This window comes from Pseudophryne corroboree, chromosome 9, assembly GCF_028390025.1.
Source record: "Pseudophryne corroboree isolate aPseCor3 chromosome 9, aPseCor3.hap2, whole genome shotgun sequence".
Taxonomy (NCBI): Eukaryota; Metazoa; Chordata; class Amphibia; order Anura; family Myobatrachidae; genus Pseudophryne; species Pseudophryne corroboree.
The window spans coordinates 236522067-236542018 of NC_086452.1; the positions used below are offsets into that span (position 1 = coordinate 236522067).

At 44.0% G+C, this 19952-nt stretch overlaps 1 protein-coding gene across 1 annotated transcript in view; it reads right to left on the bottom strand.

Moving 5' to 3' along the window:
* The window catches only part of LOC134957936 (complement factor H-related protein 4-like), a 717700-nt gene that overhangs the window by 569197 nt on the left and 128551 nt on the right, over positions 1-19952 (bottom strand). The window contains exon 4 of the mRNA XM_063940187.1: positions 2442-2518. Coding sequence (XP_063796257.1) covers positions 2442-2518 — 77 coding nt within the window. The remainder of the gene's footprint in view (positions 1-2441; positions 2519-19952) is intronic.

A 19952-nucleotide genomic window follows, 5' to 3' on the forward strand; every position in this document is an offset into this window, starting at 1 on the left:
ACTTCCAGAAAATGTGGATAAGATGATGTTCATCAAAATGAATTATAATCAATTCCTCCATGGAGACATTTACCAGCAATTGCCTCCAGAAAGTACACAGGAACCTGTGATGGTGGATTCCAGTGGGGACGAATTAATAATCTGTGAGGAGAGGGATGTACACAGTGAAAAGGGTGAAGAATCGGAGGATGAGGAGGAGGTGGACATCTGGCCTCTGTAGAGCCAGTTTGTGCAAGGAGAGATTGATTGCTTCTTTTTTGATGGGGGCCCAAACCAACCAGTCATTTCAGCCACAGTCGTGTGGCAGACCCTGTGGCTGAAATGATGGGTTTGTTAAAGTGTGCATGACCTGTTTATACAACATAAGGGTGGGTGGGAGGTCCAAAGGACAATTCCATCTTGCACCTCTTTTTTTATATTTATATTTGTATCATGTGCTGTTTGGGGACTATTTTTGTAAGTACCATCCTGTCTGACACTGCAGTGCCACTCCTAGATGGGCCAGGTGTTTGTGCTGCCCTCTTGGGTCGCTTAGCTTAGTCATCCAGCGACCTTGGTGCAAATTTTAGGACTAAAAATAATATTGTGAGGTGTGAGGTGTTCAGAATAGACAGGATATGAGTGGAAATTATGGTTATTGAGGTTAATAATACTATAGGATCAAAATTACCCCCAAATTCTATGATTTAAGCTGTTTTTGAGTGTTTTTTAAAAAAAAGCACCCGAATCCAAAACGCACCCGAATCCGACAAAAATTCTTAAGGGAGGTTTTGCCAAAATGCGTCCGAATCCAAAACACGACCGCGGAACCGAATCCAAAACCAAAATACAAAGCCCGAAAAATGCCCGCTGCACATCTCTAGTATCAACCCGATATATTGCTGGGTCGATGCGGGTCGCTGTGTGAGGTGAAAGGGGTCAGTCCCGAATTCCTTCCTTGAAGGTTATTCCCGGGTTTAATGCTTGGTCAGGTGCAGTATGAACTGGTTGCCGGGTCGATGCGGCGCGGGACCCATTCACAGCATAGGCAGATGTGGCGTGGAGATAATTTCATCCCCCAGATCTGCCACTGCACCCGGGCCCTATGCCAGCTCCACCTCCCACCCGCACTAGCAACCTGACCCGGCATATTGCCGGGTCGGGAAGCCAATGTTTAAGGGTCCTATGCCTGGTCCCAACCTGGAAGGACCCATTTCCAATTCTCAGATGGGACCCAGCATTGTGGTCTAAAATTGGTATAAGTCACTAACCTGGGTACAAAAGGCACAACACAAAATTACAATACAAGCAACTGTACCATGTACGACAGCACATATTGTTAGGCTTAATATGTAACTTTATACCAGTCTAGTGTGACTTTTTTACTGTTACATTGCCTTGGCTATGATGCAAATAAGTCACAGCCATGCTATTCATCTTCGAAGTCATTCAGGTGTGGACGCAAAATGGCTATTGTTTGCATAGCGATCAATGGGGTTAATTCAGACCTGATCAAAGATGTGCTAAATTTAGCACATCTATGATCAGTCACACTGACATGTGGGGGGATGCCCAGCACGGGGCTAGTCCGCCACACATGTCAATCCCTACCCCGTCGCACAAGTACAAAAGTATCGCACAGCGGCGATGCTTTTGTACTTCAGGAGTAGCTCCCAGCCAGTGCAGCTCCTGCGCGCTGGCAGGGAGATAATCATCACTGCCCGGGTCGCAGCGGCTGCATGTGTGACATAACGCAGTTGCTGCGGCCCGGCCCCCCTACCAACGATCTGGGCATGCCTGCGTTGCCCGGCCCGTGCCTCCTAAATGCCGCCGGCCCGCCCCCTCCCCCCCAGCGACCGCCTCTGCCTGTCAATCAGTCAGAGGCGATCGCAAGGCGAATACAGCCACCGGCTGTCTGCTATGTGCCAGCGCATGCGCAGTTCAGACCTGATCGCACCTGTGTGAAAACGCACAGCACCGATCAGGTCTGAATCAGCCCCAATGTTTTTGCACTGCGCATGCATATGAGCCACAGTGTGCAGCGAGACATTAGTTGTAAAGTGAGTAACAGGAAATCAGCGTTTGTGGGCAGTAATGGGAAGTGGTCAGGAGAATTTAGGCATATCATGGCCGTTCAGATGGCATTTTCTGGGAATGCATACATTAGCAGCTGTGATCACACTTGCGTCTGAAGTGGCCTGTGCATCCTGGGAGAGCAGCTCAGCCTGCACATCTTCAAAGGCACTTTATATAATAGATAGATAGACAGATAGATAGACAGACAGACAGACAGACAGACAGACAGACAGACAGACAGACAGACAGACAGACAGACAGATAGATAGATAGATAGATAGATAGATAGATAGATAGATAGATAGATAGATAGATAGATAGATAGATAGATAGATATTGTAATTTTTGGAATTGAGCATTGATTTTTTTTTCTTTATTTTTGTTACCTTCACAGTGAGGAGGGTAATTGCTCCAGCCAGTAGCAGTACATTCTATTATTTTATGCTTGCTCACCATCTGATAACTAGAAAAGAAACACATTGATAATCATTCATAACATAATTATAGGTGCAATTTAATTCCTTGATATGGTCTTTTACAGTATATAAATTAAACCTCCTTTGAAAGCTATCTGATCTTTTCCTCTCTACCTTTAAAAAAATAAAAATAACACAGTACACATATTATAAAGCAATTCTGTAAATATTAATATTCTTTTCTGTCATCTGACAACCTCTATGGCTTACAGTTCCTAAGTTAAAAACAAATAATGAAACAATAATTAATTCATTAATTATTAGTAATAATTACTTTACAGTACTTAACACTTAACACTCGATCTTTGAAAACTATTTGGCCATAAACCATCCATCTAATGACCTTCAATTTAACCAGTTCATTGCTGAGGGTTTTTACCTTGACAAAATACCCTTCATTTCTTTTCTTTGATTGAAAATAAATCGTACGTTTATTTAATTATGTTTTATTACAATTGCTGTACCCCTTTTTTTTTTTTTACAGTGAAGTATACCATGCTAACTCTAGCTCTTACTAATCTTAAGGTACTGTTCATCTAATGCATGGGTCTTCAACCTGTGGCCCTCCAACTGCTGTGGAACTACACATCCCAGCATGCCCTGCCACAGTTTTGCTATTAAAGTATGTTATAACTGAGGCAGGGCATGCTGGGATGTGTAGTTTCACAGCAGCTGGACGGCCGCAGGTTAAAGACCCATGATTCTAATTCAATTCATCTGTTTAGAATGATTGAACATGTTCTATTACTATAGATCACATACATTATGAATTTATTCCATTAACATTACATGATTTTAATGTTATACTGTACTTAAAAAAAAAAAAAGTTAAAGGAGATTAAAAACTACGGAAATAAGAGCAATATAAAACATAAAGTAACAAAAAATAAATTAAATGTATTTAATAATACAAGATTAGTAAATGCCAACATACTATGTATGCAACCACTTTCATTTTTCCTAGGGAACTGGTTACTTTGAGGACAAAATATGAACCATGTTGTAGAATTTCAAACAAGTATTCATATCATCCTCTTCCCTCTACATACAAACAAGATAAAACTACAAAAGTGGAAACTAACTCTATCCTAAAAACATTTGATGCTGCTGGATAACTCAAAGCAAATCATATTATATTTTTAAATAGACTGTAGAATAAAAAAAGGATAGTATTATTTCTAGTTTAGAGCATATCAATAATATCTGACAATTTTTGTTGCACAGCATCTTCAAAATTGACAATGACTACTGTACACTTATTGGCTCATGCCAAGTAAGAATTATGCCAGTTGGGATTGGGGCATTCTAACATAGGCCAGGAACACTTCAGTAGAAAAAGACAATAGCAAGTCATATGTATGTGGTGCACTCAGGATTAAAATAATTAATTGTTAACATTCTAATTTCTTTGATCTTTGATAAAGCACAATTTTAATGATCTCCTTTCAATTTTTTTAATAAAAGTGTTCCACCATTAATCATATATCTGGTAACTGCTAAGCTGAAGGTTGTTATTAAGGTGCTTTGCAAAACAAAAAACAGTAGCGCAGAAAATGAAAAGAAAATGACAGTGCTTAGGAATGCTGAATAAATTGCTCTCACAAACTCCCATATTGATTTATTCAAAAGATCTGTGTTCAAGGTATTTTAAGTCCATTTCACTTACAGCATGAAGTTTCTTGTGTGTGCAGGAGGCTTTCAGAAATATATGGTTAGCACTAGAGATGTGCACGGGACCATTTTTAGGAAAGAACCAGAAATGGTCTAAGGCACTGTGCTAAATAGTGCTACCACCAATATGTATATCAGCAGCCACTAGGTATGCCAGCCTCTGAAAACAGACAAGATTAAAAAGAATCCCAGGTAGCACTTATTAATGCCCGCTGCAGATGTGCAGCCGGCACTTTTTGTATTTTGTGTTTTAGTTTTGGACCTGGAACCCCGCTCGTGTTTTGGATATGGATTGGTTTTGCCAAAACCATCCTTTCGGGTTTTGGTTTTGGATCTGGATGATTTTTGAAAAAAACACAAAAAAAGCTAAAATCGCAGAATTTGGGGGTAATTTTTATCCTACGATTTTATTAACCTCAATAACAATCATTTCCACTCATTTCCAGTCTATTTTGAACACCTCACACCTCATCATATTGTTTTTAGGTCAAAAGGTTGCATCAAGGTCACTGGATATCTAAGCTAAGCGACACAAGTGTGCGGCACAAACACCTGGCCCATCTAGGAGTGGCACTGCAGAGTCAGATAGGATGGCACTTTTAAAAACTATGCCCCAAACAGCACATCATGCAAAGAAGAAAAAGAGATGCAATGAGATAACTGGATGACTAAGCTAAGCGACACAAGTGTCCGGCACAAACACCTGGCCCATATAGGAGTGGCACTGCAGTGTCAGACAGGATGGCACTTTTAAAAACAAGGCTTCAAACAACACATAATGCAAAGAAGAAAAAGAGGTGCAATGAGGTCACTGGATGACTAAGCTAAGCAACCCAAGTGGGCAGCACAAACACCTGGCCCATCTAGGAGTAGAACTGCAGTGTCAGATAGGATGGCACTCTTAAAAACTAGGACCCAAAGAGCACATAATGCAACACCACTATACTTTTACGGCAGCACCACTGGACTGGACTTATACAACAGTACCCCAGGACTTATATGGAAGTACCCCTGGACTTATACGGCAGCACCACTGGACTGGACTTATATAGCAGTACCCCAGGACTTATACAGCAGAACCCATGGACTTAAACGGCAGCACCGCTGGACTGGACTTATACAGCAGTACACCTGGACTTATATGGCAGTACCCCATGACTTATACAGCACCACTACTGGACTGGACTTATACGGCAGCACCCCTGGACTTATACGGCAGCACCACTGGACTTATGGCAGTACAAGACACCATGACTGGACTTATGGCAGCACAGGACACCACCACTGGACTGATGCCTTACAACACAGCACTACTGTACTCGAAGTATACAGCAATACCACTGGACTTATGGCAGCACAGGACACCACCACTGGACTGATGCAGCACAAGACAGCACCACTGGACTGGACTTATACAGCAGCACTGGACTTATGGCAGCACAAGACACCACCACTGATGTAGCTCAAGACACCACCACTGGACTGATGCAGCAAAAGATAGCACTGGAATGACACAAAAGAGCAGGTCCCCACCCCACGCACCACTCCCCTTTCTTGCACAGACACTGAGGAGACACGTCCTCTTGCTACACTCTCCAGGACTGGAGTGAAAATGGCGGCGATGCCCGGCTCCTTATATGGAATCCAAAACCCACGAGAATCTGACAGCGGGACAATGACATTTTGCCTCGTTCTGGTTTCCGAGTCTGGCAGGAAAACCATGAGCTGGACTCGGATCCAGGCTCGAAACATGATGTTCGTGGGGGGGAGGGGTTCGGTTCTCAGGGAACCAAACCCACTCATCCCTAGGCAAAACCAATCCAGATCCAAAACACGAATAAAGATCCAGTTCCAAAACCAAAACACAAAACCCGAAAAGTGTCCACTGCACATCTCTAGTCAGCTTTCATTTCATAGGTTGCTACTTTGAAGGGTTTGAGCACCTTGCACTAGACAGAAATTACTCTCCACTGCACTCTTCCAATGTCATGGCTTGTTGTCCACATTTATCTTGACCTTTAATAGGATTAACGGACACTGGCCAGTCGGACTTAATCCCCTGCTGTAATGACTTAATCCCCTGCTGTATTGTTCTCTGTATTGTATTGCAGTTGAGAACAATAGATGAAGGGTTTATGCTAAGAAGTCATGTTGTGCCTAGGCGCAGAAAACAAGTCGAGATAACCGTGAACCAATCTGTATATCTATGGATGGCTTATTGCTATTCAAATATCGGCTGAAGCATATAAGGGGTGGATTTCCACCTGGTTTACACCTTTCTTCAGTTGGTAACTGGGCAAATTAAACTGTTCTTGAAATCCTGCATGCTGTGGCTGAATGCTCAAAATTCATTTTTCAGGCTATAGGCGTGCAGGTCCTACATGCCGTTGGTACGCCCTTCTTATCTAAAAAAAAAACCCTGTAAAGCCAAATTGATTTTGTGAGTAAAACATGCAACATGTTGGAATTCACCCAGCTCTAATGCTTTCACAATATTTGTGGCAGTATCAGAAATGGCAAATCCTGAGGAGAGTCCAAGCGGGTTAACCCATTTTTCTAAAAGGTTGTCAGTGGTATGCTCATTTTTCTAAGAAGTTGTTTGTGAAGTTGGTGATACACAGAATAGCTTGCCTTGAATAAGCTGGCATTGCCTGTTAGATACTTCTGCTGCTGCTGCTGATACACTCACCCAGTGGGCTATCACAGTCCAAATATGTGGACTACCGCTTGTCTACATACAGTATTTGCGTTTAAGTGGACAGTGGATACAATGGCATTTTATAGGGCAATAATTAGATTTTTTTTAACATCCTGGTATAGCCAAGAAATGGCTTTTCGGGTAAAATGAAACGGAGATGGAATTCGGTGACGGGGATACAGAGCCTCAATTACCTGTGTAAAACCCTCTGCATTAACGGTGGATATTGGATGCCGATCTAATACTAGCATAGCTGTGATGGCATCAGTGATCAGCTCTGCGACTGATTGAGAGCTGTTATACTTGCTTCCCATAGCAATGAATTGTTTCACAGTCAATTGGTTTTTAAAAATACTAGTCTTCTTTGTCCCCTTCTCGGGTGAAGATCCATCCCCAGCAGCAGGCCTAGCACTGAAGGATTATTCTGAGCATTAACAGTTGGCATCCCAAAGGTGATTATTGGGGTACGGGTTAGGGCCTGGGGGAGAATTAGGGTTAGGCACGATGAGGGAGGGGTTAGTGTTAAGCACTAGGGTGGTGGTTAGCCATAGCCACCACCTCCAAAGGGTTAGCCAAAGCCACAACCTCCGAAGGGTTAGCCATAGCCACCACCCCAGAAGGGATAGGGTTAGGGTAGAGGACAGGGGACTTACCTTGTCTGGTTTCAAGATGACAGTGTCGGTATGCCGCTGTCAGTCATGTTACTGCTGGCACCCCTACTGCTGGGATAACATACCCAACCCATATGTTCAAGTGCCTGGTCTATTTTGTCTATGCTGTGAAGAAACTGTATCAAGCATTCATGTCTTTCCATCCAGTGTGTTTCGCACATACCCTTTAATTGTGCATCCACAACATTCATAAGAAACACACAACTTCTTTGATGATGCTGATACAGTTGCGTGCACTGTTTTGAAGTCTTGGACATTGACAAATTTAGTGTGTGATTAAAGAAAGGGCATCTAGTGGCATATTTAGCCTCCTTTTGTATCTCTGCAACAGCACTTAAGTGTTCTGATGTCATCAGGGAATAGCCATTATCAAATTTAACACAGTCCATTAAGTCTAAATGTAACTTTTTAATTTGCATAATCACTAGCCGCCCAAAAACTTTATCACTTACTTTAGGATCAAAGATGGTGATGAATCCTTGAAACAAACCTCATCAACATTTTAAAACGCAATGAAATCTTCATGTTTTTGGTACTTATATACATAACTCAAGCAGAGACTTAACTGACTACTATGGAAAATATTTGTAGTTTTGTCAAATATTGCACAGTAATGTTTTGCCTTCTTCTCACGCTCCATAATGACACTACTAATTTCTTCTATTCAATCAACATTCAATCAGCTGGTTTTGTATAGTGTTACTGATATACATTGAATTTGAACATGAGTTCCCAAGTTTATTTGCCAAAGCAGCCAGTATCCCCACTGTTAGTTTAAACTGCAGAAACTAAAATTTCCCTTATATTAGCGGTTCTGCGTCAGATTCTTTAAACAGCTCTACAATGTCCGTATGCCCTGACAGAGGTGTATTTTGTCTGCTAAGCATTAGAATGGTTTTGACTCTAAGCTTTATTCTTTGTCTGTTATCTTGGGCCAGCTGTAGTCGCTGTGAACTGAAAAACAGTCAGCGTTTTTTACAAGCTTCTGAAGATAAATGTGTTTGTGGGAGCCCTCCCATTGCTAATTTAACAAATAGGGCACAATATTTGCAGAAGACTCCTTTTATAATATTGTAGTACAGTATATCAGCTATGGAAAACTTGGTTTAGAAACATTTTTTCCTCCTTCCCTTTTTTTATGCATTGAAAATAGTAGCTTAAATCCAAGTGAAGGCTTCTGTGGTCTCTGTAGTAGCTCACATTTCACTTCCATGGTCTCTGTAGTAGCTCACATTTCACTTCCATGGTCTCTGTAGTAGCTCACACTTCAAAATTGTTATATATAGTAAAAATGGAGTCAATATAGTTTCCGATTTTTTTTTTTTTTTTGCTTACTGCCACAATCTTGGATTGTAGTCACACAATCTTCAGCATATTCAACTCTTCTCAATTTACTAGTTTTTTTCCACCTTACTGCAGTCTTCAACTTCTCCTCTTCTTAGCTATGAATAAATCCCCAGTTTGTTGTCTGCCCTTCATTTATTGGCTCGCAATTTTAAGGCACCAAAAAATGGACAAGTGGATTACTACAATTTACAGTCAATCTAGAGGGTTACACGCTGTACAGGAGAGACAGACTAAATACACGGGGTGGAGGGGTATGTCTTTATGTAAAGCCATTTCTAAAACCTGTTATATGGGAAGATATTCAAGAAGGGACTGTAAATACTATTGAGACATTATGGGTAGAAATTGCATGCAGGGGTAAAGGAATAAAGAAGTTATTATTAGGGTTATGCTACAGGCCGTCTGGTATTAATGTTTCTGATGAGAAATTGTTACTGAATCAAATTGAAAGAGCATCAGGAGTAGGAGACATAGTAGTGATGGGAGACTTTAACTATCCCAACATAAACTGGAAAATCAATTCATGTGATACTGCTAGGGGCAATATATTTTTAAACACGCTAAATGATAATTACTGTCGTTCAATTAATCGAGGAAACAACTAGGTAAAATGCAATCTTAGACCTGGTATTAACTAACAATGGGGAATTGGTATCAAATATTGAAGAAGGAGAGCCCATAGGTAACAGCGACCACAATATGGTCACATTCAATATCAGTTTTCATAAGCAGTCCTATACTAGCTCAACTGGGACTCTAAACTTTAGCAAAGCCAACTTTGACATGATAAAGGAAGCATTAAGGGACATTGAATGGGAAATTCTATTTCAAGGAAAAAATACTACAGAGAAATGGGATGTATTAAAATCACTGTTAATTAATTTATTCCCACTAACTCACCAACGATTAAAGTACCTGTTGTGCTCCCACATAAAATCACCAACGGCAATTACAATTGGAACCTGTTTTCTATATGCTGTGAACTCCACCATTTTCATCAAAGGGTTGTAAACATACAAATTAACCCCTTTCTTTCCACACAGGTTTTGCATTCACATAATTAGTTTTTTCAAGTGCTCTATTTGTTTATTATTTATCTAGACCCAGAGATACCCCACTAAATTTACAAAGCTACCCACTCCAGTTACCTGGGTTGCAGATCGTTGACAGGGAGCAGGCTGGTCCCTCTGGATGGCTAACAGACTTGTCCCTCTGGCTGTCTGGCAGGATGGTCCCTGTGCAACAGATTGGTCCCTCTGGCTGGCTAGCAGGCAGACTGCTCCCTATGCAACAGGTTGGTCCCTCTGCAACAGGTTAGTCCCTGTGCAACAAGCTGGTCTCTCTGACTGGCAGGCTGGTTTCTGGATGCAGGAATGCAGCGTGCTCTCACTGTGCAGCAAAGGTGAGTGGAACACAGTACAGATAGTAATGGAATGCATAGTTCCTTTCAGCTTCCTCTTCCCGTGTATAGTGTACACAGCACAGGTTCCACCCACCCAACAACATACTGTTTTCCATTAGCCCACCAGCCTGTTATGTATTTTTAGTCATGCCCCCAACACACAGCCACTTCCTGGACCACCTGTAATCAGCACTGTGGAGATGCTGGGGAGATGAAAGCACACTCAATCATCAAACTCTGTTGATTACTTGCCATGTCAACCAGAGGGGTGATTGGGGATGAAGAGGCACCCACTGTGAGATGCTCCATCTGGGAGCTCCACTCGGTGCCACTGACAAGGCTGGCAAATCAGTGAGAGAGGAGGGAGCAGCAGTGCAGGATTTATCATAAGGCAACCAAAGCAGCTACTTAGGGTCCTGTTTGTGCCAGAAGGCACTGCTGATCCCAGGGCTCCGGCCAACAAGGCTGTATAAGAGGCATTTCTGACGGACCACAAGCTTCACTAAAATTGTCAGAGAGTTGGGTTGGCTGAATACTCCCGGCAGGCTGTCAGTGATTAGGCAGCTGTTGGGTGCTGGCTCCAGCGCATGCCTGTGTCTTCAGTCCTGCAGTACTGTGCATGTGACCAGTCATGACACACTTGTGTATGACGTCAGATGCTTAGAGAGAGGAGCTGGGATGTGCACAGAAAAAAATTTGAGGTCTTCCAGTGTACTTTATTACAGTATTTTTTAAATTTTATATAACATACTACTTCAAGTTACAGTTAGGTGGGAGCGGGGGATGGGAAGGGAAGGGGTGGACAGTGTTATTTTAAGTACAGTGTGTAACATACGTCTGCTAGAATCAGGGCTGGGGAGGAGGCACACACTGACTGGTGACATATCAATATGCTATAATACTTTATTTTAAGTGATACTAGTGGTAACTTCCAGCGCCCAGGTAGAATCTTGTTTGCCTTGTGTATGTGAGATGCCTGCTACAATCAGTGGGGGCACTAATATATAACACTGACTGAGGGGTGTAATAATGAGAATTATTAGGGAAGGGGGACCTGCTAGGCTGCTACAATCAGTAAGGGACACACACACTCATAGATAATGCAGTCAACACTAGTGGGATTGAGTGTAATAATAAGGATTATAGAGTATAGGTGCCTGGCCTGCATTATGTATCGGTGCCCACACCCCCACACTGGTTGTAGCACGTCCCCCATCCACTATTAGCAGGTCCCCCATCTTTTATAATTTCCATTATTGACCCCTCAGTCAGTGACTGTATTGACTATATATCTGTGCCCTTAGTGTGACTCCATTATACGAGGTCTGACGATTAAGTTAGCGAGGGGGGAGGGCACACTAATGATTGTTAGAGGAAGGTGGGCCAGAAAATAGGTGTCTTGCTTAGGGCCCCATGAGGTCTAAATCCACCTCTGTGGAGAAGGACTGCAGAGACAATGTGTACCTTTGGAGGCTGTGTGCTAGGGGGGTTGATTGCCCTACACCCCCCTTCATACACCCACGCACCTGTATCTGTGCATGACCCCATGCTGGGTGAAACAAAATCTGTCTACAACAGGTGCCACATCTCCATCTGCAGGCCACACGTGAATACGAAATTCTGTGTACATGCCCATAACACTCCCTTGGTACTCTCACAAGATGCATCAGTTCTCTTTGATCACAAAATAGCCACCAAGTCCCAAGCAGAAATGCCTATGTCACAGAAACAGTGATCTATCATCCCAATTTCAATCTCTGTCCATGTGCATACATATGCATGGTATGGGGCATGCACAGTAGTGATGAGCGGGTTCGGTTCCTCGGAATCCGAACCCGCCCGAACTTCAGGTTTTTTTACACGGGGCCGAGCGACTCGGATCTTCCCGCCTTGCTCGGTTAACACGAGCGCGCCCGAACGTCATCATCCCGCTGTCGGATTCTCGCAAGGCTCGGATTCTATCGCGAGACTCGGATTCTATATAAGGAGCCGCGCGTCGACGCCATTTTCACACGTGCATTGAGATTGATAGGGAGAGGACGTGGCTGGCGTCCCCTCCGTTTAGACTAGAGTACTAGAGAGAGACACAAATTTTGGGGAGCATATTATTAGGAGGAGTACTACTTGCTGCTGATAGTGTGACCAGTGACCACCAGTTTAATTAATCCGTTCTCTGCCTGAAAAAAAACGATACACAGTGTGACACAGTCACATACCATATTTGTGCTCAGCCCAGTGTGCTGCATCATATGTAATACTGTATATCATTATCTGACTGTGCTGAGTGCTCACTGCTCACACAGCTTAATTGTGGGGGAGACTGGGGAGCAGTTATAGCAGGAGTACATATTTTATGTACAGTGCACACTTTTGCTGCCAGAGTGCCACTGCCAGTGTGACTGACCAGTGACCACTGACCACCAGTATTGTGATTTTCTGCTGACCACCAGTATATTGTGATTGTCTGCCTGAAAAAGTTAAACACTCGTCGTGTGGTGTTTTTATAAACGCATTCTGCAGACAGTGTCCAGCAGGTCCGTCATTACATAATATATACCTGTCCGGCTGCAGTACTAGTGTGATATATATATATTTTAATTTTATCTCATTATCATCCAGTCTATATTAGCAGCAGACACAGTACGGTAGTCCACGGCTGTAGCTACCTCTGTGTCGGCAGTCGCTCGTCCATCCATAATTGTATACCACCTACCCGTGTTTTTTTTTTTTTTTCTATCTTCTTGATACTAGTAGCTTACTTTAGGAGTCTGCAGTGCTGAGTCTGACAGACAGTGTCCAGCAGGTCCGTCATTACATAATATATACCTGTCCGGCTGCAGTACTAGTGTGATATATATATATATATATATATATATATATATATTTTAATTTTATCTCATTATCATCCAGTCTATATTAGCAGCAGACACAGTACGGTAGTCCACGGCTGTAGCTACCTCTGTGTCGGCAGTCGCTCGTCATCCATAAGTATACTAGTATCCATCCATCTCCATTGTTTACCTGAGGTGCCTTTTAGTTGTGCCTATTAAAATATGGAGAACAAAAATGTTGAGGTTCCAAAATTAGGGAAAGATCAAGATCGACTTCCACCTCGTGCTGAAGCTGCTGCCACTAGTCATGGCCGAGACTATGAAATGACATCAACGTCGTCTGCCAAGGCCGATGCCCAATGTCATAGTACAGAGCATGTAAAATCCAAAACACCAAATATCAGTAAAAAAAGGACTCAAAAATCTAAAATAAAATTGTCGGAGGAGAAGCGTAAACTTGCCAATATGCCATTTACCACACGGAGTGGCAAGGAACGGCTGAGGCCCTGGCCTATGTTCATGGCTAGTGGTTCAGCTTCACATGAGGATGGAAGCACTCAGCCTCTCGCTAGAAAAATGAAAAGACTCAAGCTGGCAAAAGCACAGCAAAGAACTGTGCGTTCTTCGAAATCCCAAATCCACAAGGAGAGTCCAATTGTGTCGGTTGCGATGCCTGACCTTCCCAACACTGGACGTGAAGAGCATGCGCCTTCCACCATTTGCACGCCCCCTGCAAGTGCTGGAAGGAGCACCCGCAGTCCAGTTCCTGATAGTCAGATTGAAGATGTCAGTGTTGAAGTACACCAGGATGAGGAGGATATGGGTGTTGCTGGCGCTGGGGAGGAAATTGACAAGGAGGATTCTGATGGTGAGGTGGTTTGTTTAAGTCAGGCACCCGGGGAGACACCTGTTGTCCGTGGGAGGAATATGGCCATTGACATGCCTGGTGAAAATACCAAAAAAATCAGCTCTTCGGTGTGGAAGTATTTCAACAGAAATGCGGACAACATTTGTCAAGCCGTGTGTTGCCTTTGTCAGGCTGTAATAAGTAGGGGTAAGGACGTTAACCACCTCGGAACATCCTCCCTTATACGTCACCTGCAGCGCATTCGTAATAAGTCAGTGACAAGTTCAAAAACTTTGGGTGACAGCGGAAGCAGTCCACTGACCAGTAAATCCCTTCCTCTTGTAACCAAGCTCACGCAAACCACCCCACCAACTCCCTCAGTGTCAATTTCCTCCTTCCCCAGGAATGCCAATAGTCCTGCAGGCCATGTCACTGGCAATTCTGACGAGTCCTCTCCTGCCTGGGATTCCTCCGATGCATCCTTGCGTGTAACGCCTACTGCTGCTGGCACTGCTGTTGTTGCTGCTGGGAGTCGATGGTCATCCCAGAGGGGAAGTCGTAAGACCACTTTTACTACTTCCACCAAGCAATTGACTGTCCAACAGTCCTTTGCGAGGAAGATGAAATATCACAGCAGTCATCCTGCTGCAAAGCGGATAACTGAGGCCTTGGCATCCTGGGTGGTGAGAAACGTGGTTCCGGTATCCATCATTACTGCAGAGCCAACTAGAGACTTGTTGGAGGTACTGTGTCCCCGGTACCAAATACCATCTAGGTTCCATTTCTCTAGGCAGGCGATACCGAAAATGAGTCACCAGTGTCCTAAAAAATGCAGCTGTACCCAATGTCCACTTAACCACGGACATGTGGACAAGTGGAGCAGGGCAGGCTCAGGACTATATGACTGTGACAGCCCACTGGGTAGATGTATGGACTCCCGCCGCAAGAACAGCAGCGGCGGCACCAGTAGCAGCATCTCGCAAACGCCAACTCTTTCCTAGGCAGGCTACGCTTTGTATCACCGGTTTCCAGAATACGCACACAGCTGAAAACCTCTTACGGCAACTGAGGAAGATCATCGCGGAATGGCTTACCCCAATTGGACTCTCCTGTGGATTTGTGGCATCGGACAACGCCAGCAATATTGTGTGTGCATTAAATATGGGCAAATTCCAGCACGTCCCATGTTTTGCACAAACCTTGAATTTGGTGGTGCAGAATTATTTAAAAAACGAGAGGGGCATGCAAGAGATGCTGTCGGTGGCCAGAAGAATTGCGGGACACTTTCGGCGTACAGGCACCACGTACAGAAGACTGGAGCACCACCAAAAACGCCTGAACCTGCCCTGCCATCATCTGAAGCAGGAAGTGGTAACGAGGTGGAATTCAACCCTATATATGCTTCAGAGGTTGGAGGAGCAGCAAAAGGCCATTCAAGCCTATACAATTGAGCACGATATAGGAGGTGGAATGCACCTGTCTCAAGCGCAGTGGAGAATGATTTCAACGTTGTGCAAGGTTCTGCTGCCCTTTGAACTTGCCACACGTGAAGTCAGTTCAGACACTGCCAGCCTGAGTCAGGTCATTCCCCTCATCAGGCTTTTGCAGAAGAAGCTGGAGACATTGAAGGAGGAGCTAACACAGAGCGATTCCGCAAGGCATGTGGGACTTGTGGATGGAGCCCTTAATTCGCTTAACAAGGATTCACGGGTGGTCAATCTGTTGAAATCAGAGCACTACATTTTGGCCACCGTGCTCGATCCTAGATTTAAAACCTACCTTGGATCTCTCTTTCCGGCACACACAAGTCTGCTGGGGTTCAAAGACCTGCTGGTGAGAAAATTGTCAAGTCAAGCAGAACGCGACCTGTCAACATCTCCTCCTTCACATTCTCCCGCAACTGGGGGTGCGAGGAAAAGGCTCAGAATTCCGAGCCCACCCGCTGGCGGTGATGCAGGGCAGTCTGGAGCGACTGCTGATGCTGACATCTGGTCCGGACTGAAGGACCTGCCAACGATTACGGATACGGACATGTCGTCTACTGGCACTGCATATGATTCTCTCCCCATTGAAAGAATGGTGGAGGATTATATGAGTGACCGCATCCAAGTAGGCACGTCAGACAGTCCGTACTTATACTGGCAGGAAAAAGAGGCAATTTGGAGGCCCTTGCACAAACTGGCTTTATTCTACCTAAGTTGCCCTCCCACAAGTGTGTACTCCGAAAGAGTGTTTAGTGCCGCCGCTCACCTTGTCAGCAATCGGCGTACGAGGTTACTTCCAGAAAATGTGGAGAAGATGATGTTCATTAAAATGAATTATAATCAATTCCTCCGTGGAGACATTGACCAGCAGCAATTGCCTCCACAAAGTACACAGGGAGCTGAGATGGTGGATTCCAGTGGGGACGAATTGATAATCTGTGAGGAGCGGGATGTACACGGTGATATATCGGAGGACGATGATGAGGTGGACATCTTGCCTCTGTAGAGCCAGTTTGTGCAAGGAGAGATTAATTGCTTCTTTTTCGGTGGGGGTCCAAACCAACCCGTCATTTCAGTCACAGTCGTGTGGCAGACCCTGTCACTAAAATGATGGGTTGGTTAAAGTGTGCATGTCCTGTTTATACAACATAAGGGTGGGTGGGAGGGCCCAAGGACAATTCCATCTTGCACCTCTTTTTTCTTTCATTTTTCTTTGCGTCATGTGCTGTTTGGGGAGTGTTTTTTGGAAGGGCCATCCTGCGTGACACTGCAGTGCCACTCCTAGATGGGCCAGGTGTTTGTGTCGGCCACTAGGGTCGCTTAGCTTACTCACACAGCTACCTCATTGCGCCTCTTTTTTTCTTTGCATCATGTGCTGTTTTGGAAGTGTTTTTTGGAAGGGCCATCCTGCGTGACACTGCAGTGCCACTCCTAGATGGGCCAGGTGTTTGTGTCGGCCACTAGGGTCGCTTAGCTTACTCACACAGCTACCTCATTGCGCCTCTTTTTTTCTTTGCGTCATGTGCTGTTTGGGGAGTGTTTTTTGGAAGGGCCATCCTGCGTGACACTGCAGTGCCACTCCTAGATGGGCCAGGTGTTTGTGTCGGCCACTAGGGTCGCTTATCTTACTCACACAGCTACCTCATTGCGCCTCTTTTTTTTCTTCTTTGCGTCATGTGCTGTTTGGGGAGTGTTTTTTGGAAGGGCCATCCTGCGTGACACTGCAGTGCCACTCCTAGATGGGCCAGGTGTTTGTGTCGGCCACTAGGGTCGCTTAGCTTAGTCATCCAGCGACCTCGGTGCAAATTTTAGGACTAAAAATAATATTGTGAGGTGTGAGGTGTTCAGAATAGACTGAAAATGAGTGGAAATTATGGTTTTTGAGGTTAATAATACTTTGGGATCAAAATGACCCCCGAATTCTATGATTTAAGCTGTATTTTAGGGTTTTTTGAAAAAAACACCCAAATCCAAAACACACCCGAATCCGACAAAAAAAATTCGGTGAGGTTTTGCCAAAACGCGGTCGAACCCAAAACACGGCCGCGGAACCGAACCCAAAACCAAAACACAAAACCCGAAAAATTTCAAGTGCACATCTCTAACACAGTAGACAAATGTTTTCTCTGTTGCATGTTTATTTTAGGCTAGAGATGAGCGGGTTCAGTTCTCAGAGAACCGAACCGAACTTCACCATTCGACTCCGGTTCCGAGCCAGGCACGGGTTTTTCCGCTTGACTCGGAAACCAGATTGAGGCAAAACTTCATCATCCTGCTGTCCGATTCTTGCGGGATTTGGATTCCATATAAGGAGCAGCGCGTTGCAGCCATTTTCACTCCAGTCTCGGAGAGTGTAGTGAGAGGACATGTCTCCGTCCTCAGTGTCTGTGTGGGGGCGGGAAAGTCGGGTGGCGAGTCTAGTGCTGTGTTGTGCTACTCAGTTCAGTCTAGTGTAGTCAGTGTCTTATGCTGCATCAGTCCAGCCAGTCAGTGTTGGTGTCATCTGCTGCTATGTATCCCCAGTGCTGCTGGCTGCTGTATAAGTCCCCTGCATTTTTGCTGTGTTGTCTTGCATCAGACCAGGGGTAGTGTCTTGTGCAGCATCAGTCCAGCGACCAGTCGCAGTGGTGGTGTTCTCTGCTGCCATATATCCAGTGTAGCTGTATAAGTCCCTTTCAGTGGTGCTGTGTTGTCCTGCATTAGACCAGGGGAAGTGTCTTGTGCAGCATCAGTCCAGTGACCAGTCACAGTGGTGGTGTCCTCTGCTGCCATATATCCAGTATTATCTGGAAGTATAATTCCCGTGATACTGGCGTATAATTCCTGTGATATTGCCGTCTAATTCCAGTGATACTGGCGTATAATTTCTGTGATATTGCTATATAATTCTCGGAATACTCGCGTATAATTCCTGTGATATTGCCATATAACTCTGGGAATACTGGCGTATAATTCCTATGACATTGCCGTATAATTCTCGGACTACTGGCGTATAATTCCTATGATATTGCCGTATAATTCCTGTAATATTTCCGTATAATTCTCGGAATTCTGGCGTATAATTCCTGTGATACTGCCATATAATTCCCGTGATACTGGCATATAATTCCTGTGATACTGTCGTATAATTCCTGTGATATTGCCGTATAATTCTCGGAATACTGGCGTATAATTCCTATGATATTGCTCTATAATTCCTGTGATATTGCCATATAATTCTCGGAAAACTGGTGTATAATTCCTGTGATACTGCCATATAATTCCCGTGATACTGCTGTATAATTCCTGTGACATTGCTGTATAATTCCTGTGATATTGCCATATAATTCTCGGAATACTGTCGTATAATTCCCGTGATACTGGGGTATAATTCCTGTGAATTTGCCGTATAATTCCTGTGATATTGCCATATAATTCTCTGAATACTGGCGTATAATTCCTGTGATACTGCCATATAATTCCCGTGATACTGGCGTATAATTCCTGTGATATTGCCATATAATTCTCGGAATACTGTCGTATAATTCCTGTGATACTGAAATATAATTACCATGATGCTGCCGTATAATTCCAGTTATCCTGCCATATAATTCCATATAAATCCATATAATTCTGTATAAATCCAGTCCAGTGGTGCTGCCATATAAATTCAGTGGTGCTGCCCTGTGCTATATATTATTTACTCCAAATAAAGGGGTTATTAATATTGAATCCAAATAATTTTTACAGGGTTTGCCCTGTGAGGTGTAGAGGTACGCTCTCTTGTGCCGCATAATGTGTTATATAACTCCAGAAAAATAATGGAGAACAAACATTTGGAAGATAAAATAGGGTAAGATTAAGAACCACTTCCTCCAGTGCTGAAGCTGCAGCCACTAGCCATGACATAGATGATGAAATGCCATCAACATTGTCTGCCAAGGCCGATGCCCATTGTGATAGTAGAGGGCATGTAAAATCCAAAAAGCCAAAGTTCAGTAAAAAGACCCAAAAAAGAAATGTAAATGGTCTGAGAAGAAATGTAAACTTGCCAATATGCCATTTACGACACGGAGTGGCAAGGAAAAGGCTGAGGCCCTATCCTATGTTCATGACTAGTGGTTTAGCTTCACATGACGATGGGAGCCCTCATCCTCCAGCTAGAAAAATGAAAAGAGTTAAGCTGGAAAGAGCACAGAAAAGAACTGTGCATTCTGAGATGGTATCACAAATCCCCAAGGAGAGTCCAAGTGTGTCGGCGGTTGCGATGCCTGACCTTCCCAATACTGGATGGGAAGAGGTGGCTCCTTCCACCATTTGCACGCCCCCTGCAAGTGCTGAAAGGAGCACCCACAGTCAAGTTCCTGATATTGAAATTGAAGATGTCACTGTTGAAGTACACCAGGATGAGGATATGGGTGTTGCTGGCGCTGAGGAGGAAGTTGACAATGAGGATTCTGATAGTGATGTGGTTTGTTTAAGTCAGGCACC